This window comes from Cydia fagiglandana, chromosome 18 (assembly GCF_963556715.1).
Source record: "Cydia fagiglandana chromosome 18, ilCydFagi1.1, whole genome shotgun sequence".
NCBI classification, from domain to species: Eukaryota; Metazoa; Arthropoda; class Insecta; order Lepidoptera; family Tortricidae; genus Cydia; species Cydia fagiglandana.
Genome location: NC_085949.1, coordinates 14842273 through 14869758, shown reverse-complemented (window position 1 = coordinate 14869758; position 27486 = coordinate 14842273). Strand labels below are relative to the sequence as shown.

Below are 27486 nucleotides of genomic sequence, written 5' to 3'. Positions count from 1 at the left end.
GGCAAACTCCAAAAACGGTCAAACTGGTTTAACCCGGCCCGGCGTCTATGCAACTTTAATCAAAACAAAAATAATCAAGGTCGACAATACCATCGCTGATTGATACAATAGATCGATAAGCGAGCACAGATAACACATGTATTCCTTCTCGCTCAGGCTTGGCGGCGGTCCACCGGCGCCTAGGAGACAGGTGACCTTGCGCAAACTATAGTATAGTGCGTGCGTGACCGGCCGCGTCTGCGCGCTGCGGCAGTCTGTTCGAACGCACCATCGCACCAATGCAAACGCATTTATTCGTTATTTAAAAAAATAATAAATCGAAAATATCCCGTTCGGATACTTATGCTTGGCTGAATGCATACAAATTAAAACTTTAAAAACTCTACCGGTTTTTAGTGATAAGTGTTGTGAAAATGAACGGATGCAGTACCAGAAAATGAAATGAAGGGGAGTGTTTTTGGAACACCGAAAATACCTGTGATATTAGGAAAAATAGTTTTAGGCTTGATTTTCACAAAAGCGGACCTCACATACTTCGCTAACCGGTTTGTTATTTTAATTTACTTTATTCGGACGTTCTATTTTATTAATACTTGTGTTGATGAAAACTTGTTTAAGTAATGCGTCAAACATATTTTAAGAGATAATTTAAAATAATTTAGCATTAAGGAAATATGAGTCAAGTGCAAGCAAACTTGTAGATTTTTGTACATGATATAAAGATACACATTTAAAATGGCACTGCCCTATCCTTTTAATGTCAAAGTAGTCATGTCTGATATTTTTCACGGCAAAACTATTTAATCGGTTTTGATGAAAAATGGCTGGTCAAAAGTGCAATAACATTTATTTTTTAATTTACCACCTTGGAAGGGAGGGAAAGTAATACAGACCGAAACCCACGCAGTTGGAGCCGCGGGCACCGATGGAATACAAAATATAATATTTTATTTCGCTGTCATGGATTCTATAACATGCTAAAATAATAAAATTATAGGTACATAATAATATTTTCGTTAAAGTCCTATAATTCCTATAATAAATTAAATAGAGTCAGGATAAGCTAACTCTGCCCCGTATTTGATAGCACAGACTGCACAGAGTGTGCAAGTGTTATTTAAACGGCATAATTTCATAAAAGTTTGACGCTTATGTTAACTTTTCCATGCTGTGTTATTAAACATGGTGCAGAGTTAGCTTAGGCTTAGGCTGACTCTATTTAAAATTTAAATATCAATAGAATAATCACTAACAGAATTTTAATACAGTAAAAATCTTCTTTAATATCCTAAAAGGTTCAAATGCCGCGGAACCTGACTTAACAAATCATATTTACGGTCACATTTTTGTGGTTCTATATTGGTTGATACTTAACTGATGATCCACTCCACATTATTTAGAAACTATTCAAAACAAGAAACTATTCTTGCAGCCGCGTTCTGTTAGACAAATAAGACCTACTTAAAACTAGTCATAAGACAACAGATAAGATAAAATAAAAAAAAGGGCAGTCAACAGAGTAATATAAACATTTACAGCATGGCGTCAAGCGTTGGCCCATCGAGCCGGGTGCTATAAAATTCGGCTTTTGTAACGATTTCAAGATTTTCAAGTCTTACAACACGTTACCAGTCACAAGTAAAAAGCGTTGCAACCGGCATATCAACACATATTTAATGAGATTCTGGGCAACGTGGATTTGCCGTCAATTTGATTCTCTGCCCATATTTAATCCGTATTCTACTACATCGTCTCGTATATTCCAAGGAACTTTAAATAATAAGTTTTTGTATGCGACAAATAATTAAGTATATTAGCTTCGCAACTGTTCATATAGTTAGACCAATAACAATCAGCAACGATGATAGGTAGCACGCATATCACGTAGTGCCAATGTCATTTATACGTCATAATTTCATAGAAGTTTGGCGTTTAAAATAACACTTGCACTGCTTATGCTATCGAAATCGTTGCAGACTTTTCTTGGTTTACACTAGTAAATAATACACAGCATAATGGGGACTTATTTTCAGTAATAGTAGAGGGATTATGCACAAATCACGCGAGGCGTTTTCGGACACTTTTTGACCCCCCCACCCCCTTGGTGATATTTGGTGAGGTTTTTGGCTATAAATAGTATTCTATATAGAAAATCTTGTTTATTTTTCTATTTTCGTTAAATAGGCTCGCTAGTGCAGAGTGAAGATTTATGTTTAACGAAACCGAGAAAAAGTATCTACTCATGTGATAGGATTTTTTTTCCTACTTTCGTCCACTGTATTAAAATATACGTGAGGTTTTCTTATAAAAACGTGATCTATCGAACCTCGCGTGATTTGTGCACAAGCCCAGATAAAAAATTACAGTACTTAGGTAGATGCAGACATCACAACAATGCGCTGAAAAATGTTTGAGAAAATCAAACACTAGCAAAACCTTTAGATATTTTTGAATGCCATATCCTGTCAGGTGTTATTGACTGTATCTTATAAAGTTATAACTAACAAACAGGTTGATTTTATTTTGGGAAAACCGGTTGTTACTCAGACCACAGATTGAAATGATTGAATTAATTTTGCTAGGAACAACGTACTTAATTATCATATCCACTATGATATTCGAAAATAGTTTCAAATTAAGAGGCCGACATAACATAGTTTATTGGCCTGTTTTTAACGCTAGTAATAGAAACATAACATCAGTTAAAGGCATGTTAAATGAATAAAAGAGTCGTACTCGACAACTCAGCGTATCTAATTAAACTGTTAATTCATGCACTGACGCATTATTTATATAACAATTAGACAACTGTAGTCACTGGTCACAAACTCTAATCCAGAGGTCGAGAGCACGAAACCTTTTTTCGGCATGTATTTATCGAAGAGTTATTTGTTTATTTGATATACAAATAACATACCGTATCATAATGAGATAATCTCAAGTAGCATGAGCATGATTATTACTCACTGTTTACTTTAATTTTTTATCGCATATACTTAAGAGCCTAATCTAGACCCTTCTTTATAATGGAAGTTTATCTTAGTTCTTCGGGATTCTATATATCTATGTAATTCTAAAAAAAAAAAACTATTTTTGTATATGTAAACGAGGAATAAGATTCCCTTAACTGATAATGCTTCTGGAAATGTTTCCTGTAATATTTTCTTTACAGGAAAATTACCGAAACAGGCATATCATATGCTAATCAAACCTCGAGAGCGAAGTCAACATATTTTACATACAATAGTAATGAAAATACAATTGTAGAGCAATGACCAACGGTCATCAGTCTAAATGTTGTTGTCCATTACTTGTCGCGCAGACACAGTTTTAACTATTTAAGTATGTATTTCTTATCAAAACCTAAAAACCACGCAATGACGAATTAAATATCTAAAACAAATTTATTGAACAATCAAACACAAATAACAAGAACGTGGTACCTAGTAAACTGCTGTAAATTAAATTTTACTAGTTTACTTACCTACATTTAGAAAACATACAAATATTTTCGGTCCTTTTACCAGAAATATTAAACGAAAACTTCGCATCTTACTACGTATTTGCCTGAATTACTGACGTCAAAGAAAACTGTTTACCATTATTTATCGTGACTTGAATTAAGTTAATGAATCTATTTTGCATGAATTTACATTCACAGAAATTCCAATGTTAATAAATCGCAACATGAGCAATTTTGGTGGATACGAATACAACAAAAAAAAATATATATATTTTATCATTTTTATCTGAATTTATTTATTTCTTTATATTTAAATTGACTGGCCGTTGTTAAATTAAACTTTGAGTACCCACGCCTCTCTCATAACTCTCATAAGATTTCTGTTTAGGTATGTAAACAAGATTGCTTAAGACTCCATGTCAAAACTGAACTGCCTGTGTATAAAATTCTGTATATTCACGATAAAAAGTAGATAACGAATACATGCTTTTATTTTCAAGGGCTGTTTCAATATAAATATGGTTCATTTCTGTACCTAACCCGTATAATTTATGCGAAGCACAATACTCGCCAATTCACTAGTAAGTGCTTATTGTTTAAGATAATTAATTTCTATTCAGATTTGTGTGGTACGCGTGCCAACTGCGACTGCAAACCTCGATGGACAGCAGCGTGGATTTCTTCGAAAGCCTCATCAACGAAGATGGCAGATTCGCTGAGGTGAACAACAACTGTCAAGAACCGACGCAGCGCAGGCAACGACCACGGCCACGGCCGTTGGTTGAAGGTAAAGTGTTCTAGGATATGTTGTCCCTATATTATGCGAATGTCTGTCAGTAGTGTCAGTAAGTATTTGATTGATAATTTTAGAATTCAAGTTACACAGAACAGATTTTAAACCTTTCAATGTTTCTACTGGGTGATGCATTTATTATCCACATAAAAATATCTCAGCACAGAAGTCAATACAATACGGCTTTCGCGAAGATCTAATTTCAAACAAAATCTTATGTCTTTTTTAATCGCTTTTGCATTACTCGAGCGACAGACCCAGACAATTCTCTGAATTTTCGAGTTTTGTTTATCGCGGTAGCCTATAGTTCGTTTTTTTTAGCATTAGAAAGAACTTGCAAGAAGGTAAGCGATCTTGACATGTCTTTTAATTGAAATACGCTTTTTAAAAATCAGTAACTATTACTTATGAAAGCAGAACAATATAAATGATTGTTACACATTTGCCGTGACTTATTTTTTAAACGTGTTTTTCAATAAAAAGACACATCAAGATTGTTTACCTTATTTCTAATGCTAAAAAAAACGAAGAGTGTTAATTTGCTGCGTACCGATTTTTTTTTAATTTGCATTTTCTATAGGTACTTTATGTTCCTTTTTTCCTTCTAGAACACACTAAAATACACAAATTTATTAAAATTAAAACAGTTTCATCGCGTCTAAATAACTTAACTTGTATTCTTGTATTCGAACGCAACATTGTACCGGATTCATTGGATTGGCTGTTTTCCCACTTTCCCCTACCTCCCGCGCCCGTCCCTCCCCGTCAAGCAATATGGCCGACGTCAAACCGTAGGAGTACGCGGCCCTAATGTTTTTAAAAAGAATTTGAACGATTCCGCGGGCGTTGTTTATAAACTATGTCGAATTTGTGTTCTAGAATTGTGTCAAAGCCTCCTAAGAGGTTACAGGATAGTATGTCGGTCGCACAAACGAACGCTTGGATGAACGGTGAGCGCAGTCTTGAAAAATATTATCGATTTTAAGTTCCATCTTCGTCAAAGACGACGTAGGTGTGATCAATAATGCATTAGCGGGAGCCGTTTTTGGTCGCTTATGAGAATTCAAGTTACAGTGACGTGATTGTGTTAACTATAATTAGTCGGACGTCTGACCTGGATATTGTGGTTCAAGATTTGGCGTTCGCCCTAAGTCTTAGCTCGAAGTTGGCTAATTGATTTATAATTTTGTTTTTACTTTGCAGCGGAGAACATCAACAATGGAGGCCAGTCATTATCTCCGCCGCACAGTCAGACGATCTCGCAGCGCGAGACAGGCACCCAGGTGTCTCAGTGCTATAGTGGCCCGCCCTCTCCCTGCGGGTCCTCGAGCTCCGTCCCGTCCCCCACGGCGAGCCCCGCGCCGCCCCCGGGCTCCGCCACGCTGGACCCCAACTGGCAAGCTACCAAGCCCACCATCAGGGAGCGAAATGCAGCGATGTTCAATAATCAACTGATGGCTGATATCACATTTGTTGTTGGAAGCCCCGGTAATTTTAAAATTTATTAATCATCATTAATCAAATGCACTTTCTATTTTATGTTTAGCTTTTTCTTGGAGAAGCCAAATCTGTTCCGAGTCTCAAATATGAAGGCATTGCCTAAAGTGGTTTATTCATACAATTCTTCAGAAGATGTGTTTACTAATGCATTTTGCCTTAAAGCCAAGGAATTCTTAAAAAAATCTTTAGTTTTGTAAATATTTTGATCTGTTATAAACATTAATGTCTAATAAAATATATCATCTCTAATTTCAGGCCATACCCAAGTGATCCCAGCGCACAAGTATGTTTTAGCAACGGGCAGTTCTGTGTTTTACGCCATGTTTTACGGAGGGTTGGCGGAGTGTAAACAAGAAATAGAGGTTCCTGATGTTGAGCCCTCAGCTTTCCTAACATTATTAAAGTAAGCATACTTTTTTTTTATAACAAATCATAATTTATTTTAGAACACACTACAAAATATACTTTGGTTAAAAAACAGGAACATAAATAAAGTGAGTGGAAATTACATAAATGAAATCAGACCCCACACCACAACAAATTAAACGATAAATTATAGAAGCTAATTTTGTTTTGGCAATAATAGACAAAAAAAATATTCTAATAATCTGAGCTCACTTGACCATTATTTCTATTTCAGGTATTTATACTGTGATGAAATCCAGCTAGAAGCGGACACGGTGTTATCAACACTATATGTTGCAAAAAAGTACATAGTGCCTCATCTAGCAAGAGCCTGCGTCAATTATCTGGAGACCAGTCTCACAGCAAAAAACGCTTGCCTCCTCCTTAGCCAGTCCAGACTCTTCGAAGAGCCAGAGCTCATGCAGAGATGTTGGGAAGTGATCGACGCCCAGGTATGTGAGAGTACAAAACACATATCAACAATATGCCTCGAGCCGTCCTCATCCTACAGTAGCCTAGTCACCATTTCACGGTCTTCCAGTCGAAACTTTTCAAGTCCTGAAGCGGAAAGCAGTGATACTCTATGAATCTGTGATGAATAGACTTAAAGTCCGAATCTCAAAATTATGCCACTGAAACTATTAGTACACAAATCTCTAATGCTCAATATTATGCATTTTGGTTGTGATTTAGGTTTAAGATTAATGTTAATTTGCAACATTGTTTCTACTGTCAGTAGCAAAAATGTAATGGGTGAGATGGTCGAAATAATCAGCCTTAGAGAATTAATCAGCACACATATGCCCTATTAAAAAATTTAGTCTCATTTTGAACACTTCACTTGCTCAGCTACTTTTGGTACTGACTGATATTCCCTACAACATTCCAAGTATAAGTGTATCTATACCTAGTCAATACGTAGATAGATATAAACTGCAATACAGTCTGTATTCATTGGTGTCTGCATGTTAGAATTTGCATGTAAATGTTGAAATGTCGTACAATTTTTGTAACATTTCCGACTCATTTGTAAAGATCTGAATAAAACATTTGAAACAAATTGTATTGCAGTTTTAATACACCTAACAATTTGATAAAACAAGATTATTTCATTATTTATAGGCTGAGATGGCCCTGACATCAGAAGGATTCGTTGACATTGATATTTCGACCCTGGAGTCAGTACTAGCAAGAGAAACTCTAAATTGCAAAGAAATAAATCTATTTGAGGCAGCTCTAGCCTGGGCCCAAGCAGAATGTTCTAGAAAAGAAATTGAGTCGACACCAAGCAACAAGCGAGCAATGCTCGGAAACGCTATATACTTGATCAGATTCCCTACAATGTCCTTGGAAGAGTTTGCCAATAGTGCTGCTCAGATAGGAATACTCACACCACAAGAGACTATAGACATTTTTCTGCATTTCACCGCGTGCGCTAAACCACCACTGTGCTACCCCATCAAATCCCGAGCCGGACTCAAGTCTCAGGTAACGTAAATATTGACGCATTTAATTATATTATAAATGTGTGCGTAAAAATAATTAGAACTTTTACCTTTCCAGATATGTCACAGATTTCAATCCTGCGCTTATAGAAGCAATCAGTGGCGATATCGCGGCAGATGCGACTCCATACAGTTTTGCGTAGACAAGAGGATATTCGTTGTTGGCTTTGGACTGTACGGGTCTTCGAACGGTGCTGCAGATTACAATGTGAAGATCGAGCTGAAACGCCTAGGCAGAGTCCTGGCGGAAAACAACACAAAGTTCTTCTCAGATGGCTCAAGTAACACATTCCATGTTTACTTCGAGAACCCAATACAGATAGAGCCGGAGTACTTCTACACAGCCTCTGCTATCCTGGATGGAAGCGAGCTGAGTTACTTTGGACAAGAGGGATTGAGTGAAGTCTACATGGGTACAGTGACGTTCCAATTCCACTGTTCTTCGGAGAGTACCAACGGGACAGGAGTGCAAGGTGGACAGATACCAGAACTGATCTATTATGGGCCTACGATGAGTGGCGCTGGGAGCGAGGAATGACAATTAATACAAAGGCCGCGTCCGCTCAAATACATGTCCGTGTAATGGTGAACACTTTTGACCTAAAGTTTCTTTAGGTCTAAAGTACTTAATTTCTCAGTTGTTACACAAAGATTTGAGCCGAGAATAGTTTTAGTTATGAATGAGTGTAACAAAAACTGACGGTTACAACTTCAAAAAGAAATCTAGGTCAATTGGAACATTAGGTCAAAGAACTTTATGGTAGCTAAGGACTCCGGCATGACATGTATTGAGTGACGTTACCTCAATATAATCGGGAAATACGTTCAATATTTATGATACTTAACATTCCCAAAATGTTATTGTTTCGTTGAAAATATAAAATGACTTGTATATTGTTGAATTAAATAGACGTAAGGGAACCTAAAAATGTGATATGGATGTCGTAATGCTCTCTATAAAATGCTTAAACTAGAAATGATCCATAACACAAATTTATTGCAATATATTACAATTAATATTTATGCTGTTCTTTAATTTTAATTCCTTAGCATTAGCGATTTAGAAATTGCAGTACGTGTTGTTCAGATTATAAAATATAATTATGTGTAAATATACCTATTATAATGGAAACTTAAAGGCCTTTGAATATTATTTATTATATTCTAAAATGTAAGCAAGTTCGTATTTAAAAGTGGGCGAGCTTGCTCCATGGTAGGCCACGTCTACGCCTCGGCTAGTCTGTGGCCATGAGTAAGCCCATTCATAAAAAAAAAGGGGGAATGATGACCCTATAATCTAGCTCGAATAGAATTTGTTTAGTTTAAGAATTGCGCTCTAGGTGCCATTCCGTGTAGAGACCACCACTCAATCAGACAACTCAATATTTTATATTGGAGGCCTTAAATTCTTTGTGCCTCGATGGGGTGCCCGCCATGATTTACCCCTTTTACACTTTACCAGAGCCCACACAGGACTTTACACGGCCCAGGGGGCCGATTTTTGAATTTCGGTCGTTCGATTTCGTCACTCGAAAATCTATGGAAAACGGTGAAGTGCTAATTTTTGAGATACGAGCGATTAAAATTTGGAATCTAGTGGTAATGAACACTCGATTTCAATTCTATTCGTAGAATTTAAATGTCTAGTAGTGGAGATATTAATTAACGAAATACACGAAATCGAGTGGTCGAATTTCAAAAATCGGTCCCCAGGCTGACAGTTCAAAAATGACAATCGAATGTCTGTCTTACTGATCGAAAATAGTACACATGTCTGAAATGTCGTATGTCGGAAATATACATCCCTTAGCCTGCTAAAGGGTTAAGACTGCTTTGCGTCTCAGTAAATTGATATAATGTTGATGCGCAGAGCCCGAGAATCTGAAGTACGTGGCTGGGGCTGGTAGCAGAAGATCTTGAAAGCGTCGTTGGTAAATATCCAGAAGGCAGAAGGTTCGCCAGAAGATGGTGTAGTGAAAGATATAACACTTCTTGGCACTGAATGTGTTAACATTGATTTGTGTCTTATTCAGTAGGTACTTAGTATCAAATCCATACTTTTATAATATTATAAATGTGTCGCTTAACTTCAAACTCGGGTAAATCCTTTGGACCCTCTCAGCAAATATCTACCCTATTACATTTTCTTAATACCAAAATCGAATAATCTGACGGATGGATTTACCCGAGTTTGAAGTTAAGCGACTCAAATGCGAAAGTGTGTCTGTCTGTGTGTCACCTCTTCACGCTTAAACCGATTTAGTTGAAATTTGGCATAGAGATATTTTGAGCCACGGGGAGCCAAGTACATAGGATAGTTTTTATGTCGGGAATCATCCTAAAGAGGATGAAAAGGGGGGGGGGGGGTGTAATTGAGAGAGTTAATGAATTGCCTGATCACTGATTGCAACTTATGCTCAAATAGAATGATACACTTTATTCAGGCGCTATGCTTACACTAGCTGCTGTCACTGATTCCACGCAGACGAAGTCGCGGGCAAAAGCTAGTAAAGTAATAAATATGACATTTTTAACTTGGATTACTCTCATTGTTTCCTTCTCCTATAGGGAACGTGCATGAACAGTAGGGGGCAGCAGAGGAGCCCCCTGTTTATTGACGCGAACAATATAGACCACAAGATGGCAGAACCTACAATGCACAAGAAAACGTACGTGAATTGTAGAGGGCAGCACTTCCTTTGACGTGAAGTGTCAATGTACCTATAGTTTGTCTCCGATTCAGGCCACAAAGTGGCAGACCCTTCAACGCACACCTTCTAGGCTAGGCCCCTATACTACACAGAATATTCATGACATCTCTATAAAATAGACTTACCAGTAGGTGGAATGTTGATGCACAGAGCGCGAGAGAGCCGGAAGTAGGTGCGGCCGAGCTGGTAGCAGCAAATTTGCAGAGCGTCGCTGATGTCGATTAGGAGGTCTGTATGTACGATGTTAAGAATATTTATATTTTATTATATTCTTACAAATAGTGTACAATTTTGGCGGTGTTTCATATGACCCAAATGCTAAGCCAAATCCAAGAATAAATATGGAAAACCTATGCTGGCGCCATCTAAAAAAACCTTTGACAGCTGCAAATTGCATATTTGTTAAATTAAATCATTTCGTAAAAATTGGGGTTAGGGATTTCTAGAATTACTTAGGGTTGGTTGCACCAAACTATTCGCAAAATTTTTATGTATGGAAAGTTTCATAGTAAAGTGCCGGGGCGCGCCGGCTGACGTTGATCAGTCTGTCAAATGTGGTTGGTGCAACTGGCCCTAAGAGTTTTACATTTTACAGTAATAATAGGCTAAATATCAGATGCTGGAGATGTTAACATATAAAAAAGGAAATGAATATTAGGGCCGTTGCACACAGAGCTCGGAACCAGGTTTTTTTTAAATCCCAAAATAGGCCAATATTTTAATAATTTTATGCTCTTTCCGTAGGATCGAATCAAGTATTTAGGTAACGACTACTTATTATTAGATTGACGCATCAAAAATGAAATAATAACCCAAAGAACGTAATAACACCAATATTTTTTGTATGAAGAAAAAAACCGGTTCAGAGCCTTGGTCAGGACACTAAGCACGAAATATTTTGTAACATTTGACAACATTTCTTCTATAACTGCTACTTTTTTCTCTGTCACCCAATTACAACTTAGATCAGGAAACTTTACAAAAAGGATACGAGCTGTGCCCTCAGTTCTACACGTCATATACACGCAAGCGGCCTGCGTGTGGCTCGCCGGCCGCCCAATGGTCAGATGCCGGGACAGAGCCATCTTGAAAAAGTTGCAAGCTATATCTATACATTGCTGGTTGAGTCGCAGTTGCTGACAGAGCGCTGTGATGCCGTCTCTGGCTTTCCGTAAGGTTACTTCTCTGGATTCTTGCCCAATGCCCGCATTGAAAGCTGAAAATTGTATTAAAATTAAATATTAGTTTGGACTCATCATATTCACTTAATATTTTACTAGCTCTTCTAACAAAATAAGTATTTGTTAAATAAATATTTTCATCTGTAAAAGTTTGTACAGTCCTCTAAAACTCGGAAAGTGGCCCAAGAGCATTCAAAATTATAATAAATTCTACCCGTAAGTATGAAAATAGATTGAAAGTTTTAAACATCTTTTATCTGAATGAAGCCACAGGCAGTGGTTTACTTTAAAAAGTTTTTCAATCAATCATTGAAGGATTTTCTAATGTAACTTGTATTACTAATAATAAGATTATTTGTGTTGTATCATATGATACCGAAGACCTTACTTTTTAGTTAACTAAGCCACAATATTGATTTGTAATCGTTTTTGTTCAGTAGCTCCTTTCTTTAGCAAACTCAAAAACATAGGACTACTTAAATCATCATGAAACTTATTCCGCAAAAGCCTTACCTCCTCCAAAACCAGTTGCGCCTCCTTTGGACTCAGCAGACACAAACTGGCCGATAGCTGACGCTCCTCCATGAGCATTTTCTTGGAACTCTACCTCGGCTACTATAATGTTGTCTTCCAACACAGTTCCGCAGTTTGTACACACTGCATCACCTCGAGCGGGATCTACTTCTATCTCCGAAGAGCCACAGTGCTTGCATTTCTTCCCCGACATTGTTAAATCGGCTGAAACATGAAGAATATATACGTTAACAAATGTTAAGATGTTGTGTTAGAATTAATGGCGTACGTGCACGACGAGTCACAGATTTCAACTTACGGATATGACAAAATTGATAGCTGACGCTGTTCCTATAAGCTAGACATGTAATTTGTCTAAAACAAGGAATATTATCCTGCTTTTCGATATAATAATACAGTTAAGTGAACCATGCATTTACTTTGACGGCTGACATTGACATATTAAAGACGTGTTTGTCTTTTTGTATTAAACAGCGACAATGTTGCGTAACGTGAAACGAAACGTATTTTCTTAACCGACTTTAGAAAAGGGTAGTAATCATAATCATACAATTCTATAGTTATTAGAAAAAATAACTACTGCCTAAGATGGTGATAATGATAATAAAATAGATTCGATTTCCGATTTGGCATTTTGATTACGTCACACACATACTTACTACAAATTAAACGATTTCATATTATAAAATGCGTCTATTCAAGGAAACGATTCTAACTCTTTATTTAAAGTGAAAATATGTTGATAATAAAAATAATGTATTAAAACAGTTATTTGTTCAACAAGGAAGCAAAGTCGTTGTTTACTTCTTGAGCTAATGTTTAGACCCGAGGAAGCCTGGAGGAAGCGAAATATAAAATGGGTATCGATAGGACCGTGGTTCATAAAATGGGATCTCGAGCAGTGTGAGGGTTTCAACTTTTGCAACAAACTTTGCCGCTGAGTGAAACTAAAAAAAAATCTGTAAAAGGTTACAAAAGATTCCAAGTTCCAAAAACTTTTTTGTACAATTAACAACTTGTACTTGTGCCGTTGTGTGTTTGTTTGTTGCAACTTTTAAATAGTGAAAATAAAGGAATACTAAACATACTTGGATTTGGCAACAAAGTACAAGATTTGTAGAATGAAATCATGCGACAATATTCACGGAATCCTCATCGCAAAAGTCAGATTCAATCTTTTTTTTCATATCAAACGAACCAACAAAATGATGATAGCATTCAAAACGCAAACGATATGACGTCATAGCCACACTGCGATGCCATTGGTCGACTATCACGCCATACGTCTTTTTATAGACGGTGAGATCACCCTTTTAAATTTTGTTTAGGCTGAAGTAGGACAGCATACTCGAAAAGTTGATGCTTCGATACAAAGTGGCGGCGCTTTGGACATTTCGAAACAAGGAGCGAGAAATTCTCAGGAGAGGAGGGCATCCCCAAAGCGACGACGACGTCATCGGAGATGAGTCATCATTGTTGTGTTCTCAGATAATCTGCGCGCATTTGCTTCGAATCGGAACTGTCACAAAAGTTGCAAGTGAACTGTCAGAATCAGATTGAAAACGAACGATTACGCTACGCTAGTTTGATATTACGCGGAACTATAACTGGTTTGGACTTAACCTCGTCAATTGGCTCATGATATCGCGTTTGTGCATTACGTAAATCTCGTGTTGTGTTTTGTGAGGACTATAATATGACGATGAAGCTCGATGTTAGTGATAGCCAGTCGAACCATTCCGAATCCAACGACAGTCAAAGTTCTCAGGACTCCAGCAATGACTTCATGGCAACGATACAAGCATCCAGATCGCTGCTTACGGTGAGTGGAAAAAAAAACAGTTCAAGGTCACACCAATCACTTGAATATGGGTTAGAAACCTACTGAAACTACTCTTATGTTCTTCAATTGAGTTACAATTACTTTGAACTAACCTCAAACTATAATAGGTAACTTAGTTTTCAACTAGTTGACTGTTTGTCAGCATTATCAAATACACAATAATTGTATTTTGTTGTAATTATGTGCTATTTCTTGGGAGGTACTTCCTGCAACCACATGTTGATAGGACTCTTTGTTTTCAATCGTTTTGTTTGATAGCAAGAGTTGAAATACCAATGGTTATAAGGAAATTTGCTACTGTTCTCTGTATTTCATAATAATTATGATTTATTTTAGTTGTTTTCTAATCAAAAGTAAATATGTTACTTCTGAAATAGTGAAATGACTTTCAGCTTTCTAAAAATTTCTATTTACTACTGTCAGGGAAGCTGAGGCTCGTTTTAGTAAACTTTATGATGATTTAAGGAAATAAATCATCGGCCAGATGACAAGAGATATTTGATAGTTTAACAGGAAGTTCTAGGGAGTTGGTAACACATTGGACGAGCAATCCAAGGATGTGGGTTCGAGTCCCACATTGGCCACAGTTGATCATCGTTGATATTTTCATTGTGATTGGACATGTGTATTTACAATTTATAGAGAGGAGTTCTAAACACTGTTTATTGTGAAAATAACAATTTCTGGTACTGTTTTTATATTTTATTTTTATTTTTTTACAACTTAGGTGCCTAATTGCCTATTATTTTTTGTCTCAATATGAGTGTTCCCAATGTAAGGAATTAATCAAACTATTCTAATTATTTTACTGGTGCTATCAACAAACATAACACCTTCATAAATTTAGATTCTTATCTGATAATGATTCTGCGAATTTCATACAACACTTACCTCACCAACACATAGATAACACACATATTAGTCACCACATTAATATCTTATCCAAAAAGTAAACAAAGTTCTTACATTTACAGTAAGTAAGGCCTAAAGTAAACCAAGTAATTCTATTTCCGCTGTGATATTTCTTATTTTGATTTGCATCTCTAGATCCCATATACAAATCTCGCTATTTGACCTTTTCTATTTGATAATCATATTTATAGTAATGGAGTACAGTCGCCACTAGATATATTGGAGCTACCGAGGTGCTCAAAAATATCTGAACATGCAGTTAGGGATTGCAATCCGGTCCGGCGGATCCGGTAATCCGGCCGGATCCGGCACATTTTTCATGATACCGGATCCGGTCCCGGATCCGGTAAAGTGAATCAACGCGCTAAAATATATAATAACAGCTTAAAACACTGCTAAAATTTAAAAGTTCTCGCCAGTATTCGAATTTTCTCGCTCGCTAACAGCAACACAACAACTTGTTTGTTAGTTGACGCCAGTCTTCTAGCCGACGAAATATGTGTCGTGAGATTTCCGTGCACCGTACTAGTACCGTAGCACGTAGCACTGGATTGGTTTATATTCAATTTATTGTGTTGTTACATTGTAATTTAATGTACATGTTCTTTCGTTTTATTTTGTACAAACCATTTTAGCCCACTTATAATAAGTGTTACCTGCATTTAAAATATAATGAATAAATATTTATAAAATTAAATAGAGAAATATATGTTGACTTTTGACGACCGGTCTGACCTAGCCAGTGGGTAGTGATCCTGCCTGTGGAGCCGCGATCCTGGGTTTTCGAATCCCGGTAAGGACAATTACTTATTTGTGTGATGAGCACAGATATTTGTTCCTGAGTCATGGTTGCTTTCTATGTATTTAATTTTAAGTATTTGTATATTATATATCGTTGTCTGAGTACCAACAACACAAGCTTTCTTGAGCTTACCGTGGGGCTTAGTCAATTTGTGTAAAAATGTCCTATAATATTTATTTATTATTATTATTTTGTATGTCTTTTCCATATCTCGGGACCATGGGGTCCCGGACCTTTGGGAGGCGTACGTGGGGCCGAAGCCAACAGCGCAGAGGCCCTTTAAGACACTTTAATCTAAAAGCAAGGGATACACGTGGCGGATACCATCCCCGAACGCACAATGTGATACATCAAGAGATGGTCCCCGCCAGGTGCAAAGACTATTGCAGTGCAGCACTTTTGTGCTGCGATGGGAACTAAGGTCATGGGCTATAGATTTGAAAGTTGGATGGACTGGATAATGGGCTATGGGAGAGACTAGCGGACACCTGCCGTGACAATCAGTCTCAAAATTGTATAAGACAGGTGGTGACTCGCCAACTCATTGAGTGGGCCCCGCAATGGCCGCACGCACAGTGCGACAACAGGGCAACACTTTGGAGCGGCTGTGAGGTTGTCGAGAGGTGAGTCTGCGGTAGCCAGATCCCGGTAATCCGTTCAAGGGCCGCCGGCGTTATGACATTTTACACTTCCATCCTGGAGCATAGGTCCCGCTCTTGCGACTCCACTCTGGCCGGCCAATCAAGGCAAGCACAGAGGCGAGGGCCAGATGACAGGGCCCTCTGGAATAGGGGTCCGCGGTGTCGCCACTCACCGTCAGCTCGCCACAAGCTATTATTATGCTACTAAATGTACTTGTATAGGTATACACGTTTATTGATTTTGTTTGCTAAAACTAAAATGGTTGAATTGAGAGCACCTTTTTGTTGGTAATGTGGGTTGGGCTATAGATATTTTAAGAGAAAAAGAAGATTGTATTTGTGGTTAAGTAATGAAAACGTTGATTTTTGAAACTTAAAACAGCCGTCATCGAATTAAAACTGTTGTGAGGCATACTAACATTGAATAATTTACGGTTTAGACTCACTTGTTTTTAGTCACTCGCGCGACATGTTTCGGAGAGTCTAGGTCTCCTGTTAAGACACCCGTTTTATTAATCCATTAAAAATATCCTTAACTTCGCATATAACGCCAAAACATGATAAAATACGTGACTTGATGAATTTTTTATCCGCAATACCAATCCGGCCGGATGCGGCCGGATCCGCCGGATTGAGGCCAAAATCCGGCCGGATCCGGCCGGATTCAAAACCAGTCCGGATTGCAATCCCTACATGCAGTTTAATACCTTGACAATAGAGCCGTGTTCAGATATTTGTGAGCACCTTGGCCGTTGCAATATTTATATAATTATAGATAACCTCTAGCCTACCTGCCTGCACTGCACCACAAAACTTGTGAAGACAAATGCAATTTTAATTTGTCAAAATAAAGATTCAACATGGATCAAGAGACCTTTGTATAGGCCTCCGGCACAGAATAAATAATAGTACTATCATACAGAAAGGAAACTTCCTACAAAACCGAAGTTTGACAGCGGTTCAGGGTCGAATCATGCTGTCCCTTTCTAACATATGGCACTATCCCTTTCAGCTATTTAGGGTTGATTATCTTATCTGTGGTCGTGCACCCAAAAGGAAATCAAGTGGTGCCAACCCTAATAATTGCTCTGAGCAATGCTGAGCCGAGCGGAGCCGAGTTTGGCCGAAGTCAGGAGTTTCGTACCCCTGCCTCCGGGCAGCTAGAGGATCAAGTCCTTTAGAATAGGGAAGTATGTGAAGGATATTATTATTGTTACAGCTTGAAGTAGGGGTTTCCCAAGAAATTAAATTACATAAACAATTGATTTTGTTACTGTTCAATTAATTAATATTCATGCAAAACATAATTATGTACTTAAGGAATATGAACAAAGGGATAAGGCCTTGAAGACCAAACATAAAATTAATTGTTTTATTTTATTTTTCATTGCAATTTTAATCATAAAGAAAATAGGCTTATGTTTATTTCTATTTTTAGGGATTTTATCTGTCTACAACATATCCCAAAATTCATGTTACCGATAGGTATATGACAATACTGTCAATGTCTGGAACACAAAAATATGGTTTGCCAAAGTACAGTAGGTATTATATTATAAACTATTGTTCTTAGCTGTAAATTAAACCACAAAGAAAATAAAATATAGCTAAACTTTTCCTTTGTTTTATGGTTCAAACAAACAAACATAGAAGTAATAAAAAAAACTTAAAAAAAAATAGGGATATTATTTAACATGTTTGCCAAACTTACTACTTTACTGTTTAGTTACCACAAGGGCTAGTCCGTAGCCAACTAATTAATTTATCTGAAATATGCCTACAATGGATTCCTTTATCAATCATTCTAGGATCTCACATTTTTTTAATTATTAATATTATTAACTCACATTATAGACGGGTCTAACGCGAATTATATTCAATTACCTTTATTTACCGACGTTTCGACACAGGTTTCACTGGTCGTGGTCGCGGCTGACTGATTGTCCCAGCAAAATGTCAAAACAGAGATTTGTGCATCTACCCGACGAAAAGTGTATGGAAAAGCAGCCGCGACCACGACCAGTGAAACCTGTGTCGAAACGTCGGTAAATAAAGGTAATTGAATATAATTCGCGTTAGACCCGTCTATAATGTGAGTTAATATGTATTCAAAACGCGAAAGTTTAAAATATTATATTAATATTATATTAATTAAGCTTAGATATGTACTATATGTATGGTATAACATATGCTTTTAGAGTTACAAACTAAGCTTGGTTCTCGGAACTCTTATGAAATAGCAAATAGCTTTGGTATTGTAAGTCGGCTTTATTTCTAGATTTTTTTTCTAAAGATAAGAAAAAACTGGGGATATAAATTTATTACTTAACCTACTATTACACCTAGGGTCGTTTTATAGGTATTTAATATCTACTATATTAACCACTCGCAGTACTTGCTACCGTGCGCCGTGACGTCATATTCGAGGAAAACGCTACGCTGCCACACGTCGCCCTAATAACTTGATTGCTTCGAACTGACGGGCACAAGTACCTACGTGAATTGATGTTGGCATTAGCAAACAATAGCATTAACGCCGTTTTAGAGTGGTGTGCTGTTGGTTGGGTTCTTTTCACTGACGAGTACCCAAGTCCTACTGTACCTATAATATGTAAAGAGTTAAAGACTCCGTTAACAATTTTTAAGGTTTTATTTAATTAAGAGTAGGGGCAGGGGTGCGAAACACCTGACTTCGGTCAAACTCGGCTCAGCATTGCTCCGAGCAATTATTAGGGTTGGCACCACTTGACTTCCTTTTGAGTGCACGACCAGAGATAAGATAATCACTTGATTTTTGACAACCCTAAATAGCCGAAAGGGATAGTACCATATATTAAAAAGGGACAGCGTGATTCGACCCTGAACCGCTGTCAAACTTCGTTTTTGTAGGAAGTTTCCTTTCTGTACGGTAGTACTATTAATTATTCTGTGGTAGGGGTACCAAATACTTTGGGTCAATAAGTTTACCAATATCTAGTAGCTAAGTAAAGCATTTATTTTATGTGGCTGTTATTCATAGATTGGGTCTTTAGGGTTATTTTAGAGGACTTGTCAATTATGAAGGTTTATATCGAAATAAAATGTCGACGCTTTTAATTTCGGACCGATGCGACTTTCACACCGTCAAGAATAGAGCGTACCATCTTAAATGCCGGCAACGCACTTGCAACCCCACTGGTGTTGCAGGTGTCCATGGGCGACGGTAATTGCTTACCTTCGGGCGATTCATCTGCTCATTTGCCTCCTATAACATTAATTTTAAAAAATCACAAAGACATAACGCCAACTAAGAGGACCTAGCCCTATGGCTAGGCGTTACGCGACTTTCACACCGTCAAGAATAGAGCGTACCATCTTAAATGCCGGCAACGCACTTGCAACCCCACTGGTGTTGCAGGTGTCCATGGGCGACGGTAATTGCTTACCTTCGGGCGATTCATCTGCTCATTTGCCTCCTATAACATTAATTTTAAAAAATCACAAAGACATAACGCCAACTAAGAGGACCTAGCCCTATGGCTAGGCGTTACCAATTAGTAAGCTGTCCTGTAAGTTGCTAGGCAGAGTGATGGCAGGTGGACTAAAATGTTAACAGAATGGTGGCCACTTTGGGATGAAAGAAGCGCCTGGTGTCCGGTGGCTCGTTGGGTGGACGACATCCGGAAGATTGCGGGTCACTTCTGGATGAGATTAGCTCAGGACCGGGACAAGTGGCGTACTAGAAGAGAGGCCTATGCTCAGCAGTGGGCGATAAAGGGCTGATATGATGATGATGAAGCTATCCTGGCTGAATACATAAGAGGAATAGTCCTCTTGGTTTTTGCAGATAAAGAAAACACGATACACTTGATCACCTTGACCTTCCTTCCCGACAGATCCGAGTACATGAAAAATTTATGAAAATGGCGACCTACAAATTATGCGGCATCGGTTTACATATTCCGTTTATATCGGTTTGCCATTCGATATGATATGTCACATGCTCTCATTACAGTCAAAATGTGTTGTGACTTTGGTGCAGAATACTAACGACACAACACGTGTTGTAATGTCCTTCGGGTTCCGATGAATTCGTATCGAATTGACACTGACATATCTAATCCATATCTTTTCAATATCTAGCATTTGACGTATCTCATTGTTCGAATACAGCTGTTAGTGGAAACGCCTTCCTGTTCATGCTTCTCTGACGATGCCTACCATGGTGACAGTTTTGGCTGACTAGAAGAAACAGAAGCAGCGAGGTGGGGAGTGATTACAGCTCTTAATGGCTGGCACCTGCAGGGACTGCAGGTCTACTCGAAACATGCATGCACACAGGGGCAGCAGCATTGCATCGACGACAGTGAACACTGTTGTCGATCATGCTACGGTATGATTTGAGAAACATTTCGCTCTGCATTATGGCCATGGCACACAATTTGCTACGCCTTTTTCCCTAAAAATGATCGATAAAATTATGTTCTTCTGAATGTGATTTAATGTGTTCAGAACGCGAAAGTTTTAAATGTTACGTCCTTCTGTACAATAAATAATCGTGTACAATAAAAATATAATATGTAGTTTCAGACTTACTGATTAGGATCGTTCGTACACCCATTAGCCCGCTACCGAGAACTACCCCATTAATCCTAGTTCATATAACATTTCCAATTCTCGCTAGCTCGCTTTCCATTTTCCAGAAACAAACAAAAGCTGACCGTGAACTTCGTTCCTTAATGACCTTAGCCATGCTTCAGCAGGTCGTAGTTCTATTCCCAATGAAGGCGGCTCTAGCTATTAGGCGCCAATGTAATTTGACCTCACGATCTGTATCAACTAAGTCTAATCTGATAGCGCACTTATGCTGGATGCAATAAGGCTTTGAATTGCATGCGATTGGAATGTCACCTAAGTTCTGCGATAACATCAATAACCTCACTTTTTAGGGTTCCGTACCCAAAGGGTAAAACGGGACCCTATTACTAAGACTTCGCTGTCCGTCCGTCCGTCCGTCCGTCCGTCTGTCACCAGGCTGTATCTCACGAACCGTGATAGCTAGACAGTTGAAATTTTCACAGATGATGTATTTCTGTTGCCGCTATAACAACAAATACTAAAAACAGAATAAAATAAAGATTTAAATGGGGCTCCCATACAACAAACGTGATTTTTGACCAAAGTTAAGCAACGTCGGGAGGGGTCAGTACTTGGATGGGTGACCGTTTTTTTTGCTTTTTTTTTGTTTGTTTTTTTTTGCATTATGGTACGGAACCCTTCGTGCGCGAGTCCGACTCGCACTTGCCCGGTTTTTTTTATAAAATGACGTAAATGACAAAAGTAAAGTAATACGATACACTCTGTATGAATAGGGTTGGAATTGTGTATCAGCGAAATAGTCACGTATCGAGATTGATGTTAGGTATTACAACGTTGAATTACGAAATAATGAATGAATCATTAACGGTGAACCCTGTAAAGGCCACGCTGATAAATTATTTCTTAAAGCCTAGGCTAGATTAAAATCTGTTAGGTAGTCTGTAATTCTATATCTTAATTAATCTTAAAGGACGTCCCATCTTATTATTTTAGGACGAGATTAAAAGCTAGGACACTAAGATACATGAATACCTGCTCATTGTGAAATTATGATCAATAAATGTATGTATGTATAAACTCTTTATTGTACAAAACACAAAACACAAATTTATGGCACAGGATAGGCAGTACAAAGGCGAACTTATCCCTTTAATTAAGGGAAGGGAATGTTGCGTAGTTTCGTTTTTACTTCTAAAGGCACGTTACATTTAACGCGAACCGAATTTTTCTAGACATGTAGGACTGTATTAGGTATCACATTTTCAAAACTAAACTTACTTACTATACCGCTTTTAATTGCTGAGTTGCCTAATTGAGAACCAGACTTTACCAGACACTCCTCTTCTAATAGGATTCATTGGAATGATATAAAACAGTCTGAAATTTGAAACTATAATTACTTGCCTTGAGTTTCCAAGTCCTGGGTTCAATTGCCGGCAATATACCGATCATTTCTACGAATAAAAAAAAAGATAAGGAAACACTATAAGGAATCCTTGCAAAATGCCTAAAAATGAGGAAAAGCACCGGACATCGTATTGATAGTGCAATCTTATCAATCGTAGTGATGTAAACATTTCTAATAAATCAATAAAAGCGTGTCTGACGTCACCTAAACTCCTAAACCTAAATAATTTTACGTTTTTAGTTTTATAATCAGTTTCAAACTTGTTTTGTGTTTTAGACCTTAAGTCTATGACTTATACGATGTCTTTTAGAAACCTTTCAGAAACGCGGATTTATGTACGAGTTGCGACTTTATGTATTTTGCGGTTTGTTGTCGTTTACAACAAAAGATCTTAGCACGATCGGCGCACATTATCTATTGCTGGTGTATACACGTGTATGAGTGATTTGGCGGTTCCAAGAACAATTTTGGGCGTAGGTTGTTCACCTATCCTTGATTTTTTGTCTCTTGCAGGATTCTCTTTTAGTTAGACAATTTAGACATTAATTTATTGCCTTGATACTCTTGAAAGTAAACTGTCAAGTAGGTAACTTTCAAGAGACTCACCCTTAAGAAAGGGTTAGAGCACTGGCGTGACATCGTTACTTTAATACGTAACCTCCTTCTTGGTTTCAGTGGTTCCAATAGAACCGTGAATAAGGACCTTGCCGAATAAGAAGCATTTGGCATGACTATTATTTGTCGAATGATTCCTATGGCCTCCTTATACCCTTGGGACTCCACTGTCCGTCTGTCTGTCTGTCTCCACAGGCTGTAACTCATGAACCGTGACTAGCTATCACAGTTGAAATTTTCACAAATGATGTGTTTCTGTTGCCCCTTTATCCCTCGGTGGGCGAGTCCGACTCGCACTTGTTTTAAGGGGCCCACGTATTAACAATCCGCCGGACGGTATCGGCCTGTCAATTGTTCGGAACTGTCAAAATTTTGTTCTAACTGACAGGCCGATACCGTCCGGCGGACTGTTAATCAGTGGGCCACTTTAATTTAGGTAGAAATTGTTTTGTCTGCCTGGTTTCATTTACTTACATATGCCAGGCCGCGCGAGTTCATTAAATATGTAGGTTTACATACCTAGGTAAACAACTGCAACAATAACATAAGCAGGTTTTTATTGACCATCGTTTATCATTACGTTGCAGTAAAACGGTTGTTTTATTATATTTATAGTATTTATATCTCATAACATGACATTATGTATGTGTTGTTAACATTAATAATACCTATACATCAGACAATTGAGGACAATCCAACTAGAATTAAGAAGGAATATATATTTCCTGTAGGCATTAGCTTATAAGCCCAATCTAATACTAGTAGAGTCGTAGAGTCAATGCTCTGTGTTGTGAGGAAAAACTCACTATACATATTATCTTTATAATTATGTTTATATGCCTTCAAACACATCCCAAGTAGCACAGATTAGCTGTATAGCAGCCGCATAATGAAGTACGAATACGGTTGAAGCTGGAATAAAAAAGCTGCATAAGAGCTGTATAAGCCTCTTTTCAGCTTTTATAACTCTTAAATGGGCACAAATTATGCAGCCTTAAGTTCACATAGCTGTTTAAGAGCATTGTAGCAGCAATTTAATGGAATTATAAGGGTTAACAGGAGTTATAAGAGGTGTATATTGACTGGGTAAGAGACCACCAGTTACCCTTTATTCAGTTAATATGTCACATGTGCGCCCTAATACCGGGAAAGATTGACGTTGGGCTGAATAAAAGATAATTATTAACATACTTTTACACCTCTGCCTTAAAAAACATATTTAGTAGTAGTAGTAGTAGTAGTAATTGTTCAGCGGTGAGGTGGATAATGCCGGTTCAGTTGAGGCGAAGATAATTAAACCCGACTTGTATAGTCACAAATAATTATATTATCAAAAGCACAAGTTACATATTTAGGTGTAATGTGAAGTATAAATTATTCTCGTTCCCATGGTAATATAATTCAAGGATAGAACAATACCATAGATAACTATGAAAAGGAATTAGTCTTCTGTTGGACTTGCCAACATGCTGGGGCGGGCCGAAACCTTCGCCTTAAATAATAATAAGTCCATAATTTGCTACTAAAATAGGTATAACCTCATTACCCAGCATCATGGTATAATCCAATTAAAGAAACTTATGTTTACAATGAAAGCTAAACAATAAAGAGTAACATCTTATTAAACGTTATTCAAATCCTACAGAAAAAACCAAGAGAAAATCAATATTATTGAGATCATCCTAAGAAATATTACCTAAATAACAACAAATACAACGCATATGTTGATAAACGCAAGAAAGAGAACTAAATGTACTCTCTTTAACTTCTAAGTAGTGTTAACAAGGCAGCAGTTTACCTGCAAACACTTAAGAGTTATAATCAAAGAAACAAGAACCTTGTCAAACTATAAACTTAGCTTACACACATATTTAGACATACCTAGTGTCCAAACTTAAAGGTGTATTAAAAACACAATGCATAAAGGCTTACTTATAAAATAGAAAATTATTCAATGGGTAACACAGCGAAACCGCTTAAAGATCGTTTGTACACCTTTTTATTAGGTGCCAAGAGGTCTACAACGCGTACCTTATCATCATCACCAGGATACACTTTAACAATTCTGGCCATGGGCCATGTCATGGGAGGAGAGTTAGGCTCTCTCATAATAACTAACGAACCAACTTTAACATTTGGTTGGCTATCGCGCCACTTGGGACGACATTGTAATACATTCAAATAATACTTATGCCATACCTTCCAAAAGTGGCCTTTAACCTTGTTACAGATCTCCCAGAACTTTAATCTATTATTAGGTAACTCGGCCAAGTCCGCTTCCGGGAAGGATGTCATAGAAGTACCAATCAGAAAGTGGCCAGGCGTAAGGTAGCTGTAATCGTTAATATCGTCAGCAGTTACAGGCAAAAGTGGCCTAGAATTCAGGGTCCCTTCAATTTGACATAAAATAGTATTAAGTTGTTCATACGTCAGTACATAAGCCTGCAATATACGCTTTAAGTGGTACTTAGTGCTTTTAACAGCAGCTTCGGCAAGACCAGCAAACACTGGTGAATAGCTTGGCACAAAGTGAAAGGCAATACGTTGCTGTGCCGCATAGGATTGCACCAGAGTCTGATGATCCTGTGATGCATTTAAATTGTACAGCTCAGCTAATTGGTTCTTTGCCCCCTTAAAGCATCCACCATTGTCACAAAATACGTCGGTAGGAAGGCCTCTTCGCGCTATGAATCGCTTGAAACATGCAAGGAAAGCATCAGTGGTTAAGTCTGAAGAGAGCTCCAGATGTATAGCCTTTGTCACAAAACAAACAAATACGCATATATAGCCTTTTGTCTGTAAAGCTCTTCTTACGCGAGAATTCTTTACTGCTATCGGACCTGCAAAGTCGATGCCGACTTTTTGGAATGCTCGGCAAGCCGTGACCCTTTCAGGTGGCAAAGAACCCATCAGCTGTTTTGCACACTGAGCTTTCATTCTGAAACAAGGTAAGCATTTGTTAACTATACTTTTTACATAGCTAAGACCATTTACAATCCAATATTTATCATTTACGCTTGACAATAATAACTTGGGCGGAGAATGTAGCAGCCTAAGGTGCTCGTGCTTTACAATAAGCTTTGTTATGCGAGATTCCCTTGGTAGTATTACAGGATGTCTTTGTGAGTATGACACATTTGCGTTTTTTATTCTGCCACCAACTCTCAGCAAACCATGATTGTCAAGAAAAGGATGTAAGGAGTTGAGCGAACCTTTAACATTATCTAAGTTAGCCTTGAGACTCTCAATTTCATGTTTGAAGTAAATGCCTTGCTCACGTTTTATAATCTGAAGTAAAGCTAATTGAAGCTCCTTAGCGGAGAGATACTCAAGATTATTTGTGTCTTTAGTTTTTAAATTAGAGCAAAACCTCATTATATAGGCCATTACCCTTACCATTTTGTTGAGATCAGAAAACCTTTCTAAGAAATCGTAAGGATCTGATCCTTTTTGGGTAACTAACGTCACCTTGGCACTAGAGGGCGCCTTTTTCAATTCAGGTAGGTCATCGATTGTAGGAGGGTTAGGCTTATCATTAAAATTATAGTTACCTTCCTGTAGAAAGCTTGGGCCGTGCAGCCACATGGGTATGTGACGCAGCTCATCTGGATCTGTACCTCTGCTCAAGCAGTCGCTCGGATTTTCTCCACTGGGTACATACAGCCAGCGCCATCTATCTGTGAGATCTCGAATCAACCTGACCCGATTGGCAACCAAAGCTTGGAGCCTTAAAGGCTCTGTTTTCACCCATGCTAGCGCAATTTGCGAGTCAGAAAACAGATATACATCTTGTATATTTAATTGCGATTTTAGCGATTCATAAACTCGAGCGATTAGTTTAGATAATAGTAGCATGGCACACAGTTCTAAGCGAGCTATGGTGAGCGTATCCTTATTGCGGGGGTTGATTCGAGATTTAGCACAAAGTAATGAAAGTGAAGCATTACCGTGTTCGTCGACCACCCGAAGATACACACAACAGCCGTAACCAGTCGTGCTACATGCATCAGCAAAACCTATCAATTGCAATGCAGAAGCATTGGAGGGGATATGCAGGTTCCTATTAATAGTGAAGGGTTCCATTTGAGATAATTTGGAAGCAAATGAAGACCACTCCTGAAGCAGCATAGCTGAAGGAACCTCATTCCAACCTATTTTTTCAGCATATATTTTTTGCATGAAAGCCTTTGCCTTCATGATAATTGGCGCTATAAAACCTAGCGGATCATAAAATTTCGAAATATAGCTTAATATTTCTTTTTTGGTAGGTTTTTCCTTTTTAAAGGCCTCGGGGCAAGAAAAAACAAAGACATCGTCTCGCATATTCAGTTTTAAACCTAACGTCTTTAAATATAAATTATCTTTCTGGAAGTCTAAGTCATCAAACTGCCGTTTATCGTTGGGAATGCCCTCTAAGACTCTCTGATCATTAGATGCCCACTTGTGTGTATTGAAACTACCCTTACTTAACAACTCCCTTAATTGCGATTTGGCTTCCATCATAACCTTTAAATCGGAGTTTGAAAAACACATATCATCTACATAGGTGCAATTTCTTAATATATAAGCTGCAAGTGGGAAATCACTTTCAAACC

At 37.9% G+C, this 27486-nt stretch overlaps 3 protein-coding genes across 5 annotated transcripts in view; 2 read left to right on the top strand and 1 right to left on the bottom strand.

Annotated features, from left to right (window-relative positions):
* LOC134673398 (transcription factor IIIB 90 kDa subunit) overlaps positions 1-12517 on the bottom strand; it is a 49106-nt gene extending 36589 nt beyond the window's left edge. Inside the window, exons 1-4 of the mRNA XM_063531376.1 lie at positions 12391-12517; positions 12072-12296; positions 11369-11593; positions 10503-10607 (exon numbers count right to left, since the gene is read on the bottom strand). Of these exons, the coding sequence (XP_063387446.1) occupies positions 10503-10607; positions 11369-11593; positions 12072-12285 (544 nt within the window). The 5' untranslated portion in view covers positions 12286-12296; positions 12391-12517. The remainder of the gene's footprint in view (positions 1-10502; positions 10608-11368; positions 11594-12071; positions 12297-12390) is intronic.
* On the top strand, positions 261-8689 carry LOC134673220 (BTB/POZ domain-containing protein 6-B). Of its 2 annotated transcripts, XM_063531169.1 has the most exons (7): positions 261-545; positions 4084-4250; positions 5460-5744; positions 6012-6159; positions 6397-6613; positions 7284-7649; positions 7725-8689. In XM_063531169.1, the coding sequence occupies exons 1-7, from the start codon at positions 442-444 to the stop codon at positions 8202-8204; spliced, it is 1767 nt and encodes a 588-aa protein (XP_063387239.1). In that variant the 5' UTR covers positions 261-441; the 3' UTR covers positions 8205-8689. The 2 variants fall into 2 exon arrangements, with proteins under 2 accessions (XP_063387239.1, XP_063387240.1); XM_063531170.1 differs by lacking the exons at positions 261-545; positions 4084-4250 and adding an exon at positions 5018-5206.
* Positions 12518-13619: 1102 nt separating the features above from the next.
* The window catches only part of LOC134673218 (transcription factor kayak), a 57415-nt gene continuing 43548 nt past the window's right edge, over positions 13620-27486 (top strand). Inside the window, exon 1 of one of the 2 annotated variants that reach the window (XM_063531165.1) lies at positions 13620-13914. In XM_063531165.1, the coding sequence (XP_063387235.1) occupies positions 13789-13914 (126 nt within the window). In that variant the 5' untranslated portion in view covers positions 13620-13788. The remainder of the gene's footprint in view (positions 13915-27486) is intronic. The other variant, XM_063531167.1, reaches the window with a different exon arrangement.

Coding starts and splice junctions, on each gene's coding strand:
- LOC134673220 (XM_063531169.1), top strand. CDS start 442: ATGAAGGGGAGTGTTTTTGGAACACCGAAAATACCTGTGATATTAGGA. Junction 5,745..6,011: donor ATTTGTTGTTGGAAGCCCCG/GTAATTTTAAAA, acceptor CTCTAATTTCAG/GCCATACCCAAGTGATCCCA. Junction 7,650..7,724: donor GAGCCGGACTCAAGTCTCAG/GTAACGTAAATA, acceptor TTACCTTTCCAG/ATATGTCACAGATTTCAATC.